The 2,438-nt window shown below is 51.1% G+C and overlaps 1 protein-coding gene across 1 annotated transcript; it reads left to right on the plus strand.

Annotated features, from left to right (window-relative positions):
• Positions 1 to 1,375: 1,375 nt before the first annotated feature.
• On the plus strand, positions 1,376 to 2,210 carry LOC125527780. Its single transcript, XM_048692294.1, has 2 exons — positions 1,376 to 1,494; positions 1,614 to 2,210. Exon 2 carries the CDS (start codon positions 1,619 to 1,621, stop codon positions 2,096 to 2,098), a length of 480 nt encoding a protein of 159 aa, XP_048548251.1. The 5' UTR covers positions 1,376 to 1,494; positions 1,614 to 1,618; the 3' UTR covers positions 2,099 to 2,210.
• The last annotated feature ends 228 nt before the right edge of the window (positions 2,211 to 2,438 follow it).

Genomic DNA, 2,438 nt, shown 5'->3' on the forward strand with positions numbered 1-2,438 from the left:
CTGCAACCACCACTCCTCCGCTAGCGCGGCAGCAGCAGCGTCGCCTCGTGTCCATGTGCACAGCATTGCGACGGTCACGGGCGGGGCGAGGATTGATCAGGGAAGAGGCAAAGAATTTGGAAAGAGGAAGACGTCGACACAAGTGCATGAATTGAGGCCTTATGTAGGAGCACAAAGCGGTGGAAGATTTGACCAAAACCTACCCGAAGGCACACTCGAGGCGGTAAGGAAAAATCGAATCACCCAGCACACCCTCACACGGTCAACACACGCAAAACGGTCACCGAATCGGCAGGAGAAAACAATACGTCCAGACGACAAAGCCGAGGACACGTACGTTAAACAAATTCACAGTGAACAGCTGCATCCACAGGCGATTCTACCACGCCATATTCCAATTTATTACGCGTGCCAAGGCCGGACTGGTCGCTGGTTACAACCGTAACAAGTGGGTAAACATGGTTTGAGAAACTTCATCGGATATAGTGTTCTGGGTATAGGCAGAGGAGGTATGCGTCATGAACGGCCGCTTCCAATTTTGTTGGAACAGATATGGATGCTTTGGCAACCTGTTCATCTAGTTGCGTGGCTGCAGGTGCCTCTTCTCCGGTTGCGCTTAATTGGTTACTCCATGCTTATCTCTCCTTCTACTCCTTGACGTGCACGCTTCGACGGCCACATAGATGTATTTTCTTTTTTATATGTATCCGTACGTACCGGCCACCGAGTCAAACCGGGCTGTACTTGGTATTGACGTACACCATCCTACAAAACCTGCATGCACAACAAAATGGAGAGAAAGAAATCGGAGGAGTTGGTACATCGGCTTGCCGGTATTTGGTACACATACGCCCGGCTGAGACGTCCATGAACCGCACCAGTACGGCTGCATGCGTTAGTACGTGGGCAAGTTTGCCATGTGGGTATATGAAGAATCACCCAGCAAGGACTTATCTATCACGTACTATGTGTAAATATGCATACTAGCTCTTCTTCCCTTGCTTTATTTGTTTTCATGTGTACCGTGCACAAATCATTAACTTTGTTTCTTTTGTACAAAATTCCGTCAAACAGTTGCACGATGCCACACTAGATGAAGAGAAATTGCGGCAGGATACACGCTAAAGGACCGGGCGTCCGGGCCGCGCCCGATCGAGTCGCTACTGCGAGATGCTCTTGTGCGACACGCACGCCACAACACGTTCTCATAATAGATATTATTCGACGGTTGCACTTGCACGCTGGGAGTGGGAAGATAAGGCCTGAATTTCAGGGCGCCGGTAAAACTAGCACTAGTACCAGGCCTCCATCTATCTATCTATATAAGTTAGCTTGCTTGGTCCGTGCCGGCCTCATCTCTGCTTGCTTGGTGTTCGATCGTCTCCCCACATTCAGTCCCCAACTAACTCCAGGTCCGTGCCGGCTTCGCTTCGCTTGTGGTGGTGGTGGTGGTGCAGAGGAGCCAGCGGCTGCGATACGTACTTGTCCGGACAGGTTTCGCCGCATCAACGTTTCTTTGCTCCTTTCGGTCGAGTTTTTCTCCATAGCAAATGCTTGATCAGTTTTGCCAAGTCTCTCTCATTGATGCTTTGCTCCGGTCTAATTAAATGCAGGAACAATGGGAGCATTGAAGGACGTTTTCGCGCACCATTTCGAGGTGGTGGCGCTCCTCGCCGGGTTGTTCGTCGTGGGTGTAGTGATAACCCCGCCGCCACAGGGCTCGCTGCGACCACCCAGCGTCTGCATCGCGCCATTCCTCTACTACGCCCGTATCGGAAAGCTACAACTATACCTCCTCTTCTGCATCCTCCTCTCCGGCCTCATCACCAGCAACTTGAAGCGCCGCACCGCCGGCGACGACGCGCCCCCGCCGACGCGGACGATGAGGGCGTACGGGGTGCTCGCCCTCCTTCTCTCCTTCGCCAGCATAGTGCTCATCGCTGTCCTTGCCACCTACATAGCGCAGGTCAGATCCACCAGTATCTCCTGCTGGAGCACGACGAGCACGGCCGCTGCATGCCTCTTTGGGAGCTTTTTCGGCGTCGTGTGCGTCGCGCACTACTATGAGCTCGCCACTCTGGTCCTTTGGGCTGTTTAGTAGTATCATACTTTCCGTTGGATGTATGCATTTGTTTATGTAGTATGTATGTCGGTGTGTGAGTGGTTGTTGACAAACAAGGCTCTTTGTTGTAATAATTTCCCCTCGTATCTGTGCTCTTCTGCCATCCGCTTTGTGCTACAAATTGTATGCTTTGATTTCCCCTTGTATCTGTCAAGTACTGTACACACCTGGCCACACTTTAGTCACGTAGAAATTTTTCTTCTTCGTTTAGTAACATGCATGCATGCATTCTTGATTTATCAGCGACGAGTTCTAAGTACCCATCCCATCCAAACAAACAAGGCTCTTTGTTGTAGCATTGCCATACTAATGCACT

This window comes from Triticum urartu, unplaced genomic scaffold (assembly GCF_003073215.2).
Source record: "Triticum urartu cultivar G1812 unplaced genomic scaffold, Tu2.1 TuUngrouped_contig_4408, whole genome shotgun sequence".
Lineage (NCBI taxonomy): Eukaryota > Viridiplantae > Streptophyta > Magnoliopsida > Poales > Poaceae > Triticum > Triticum urartu.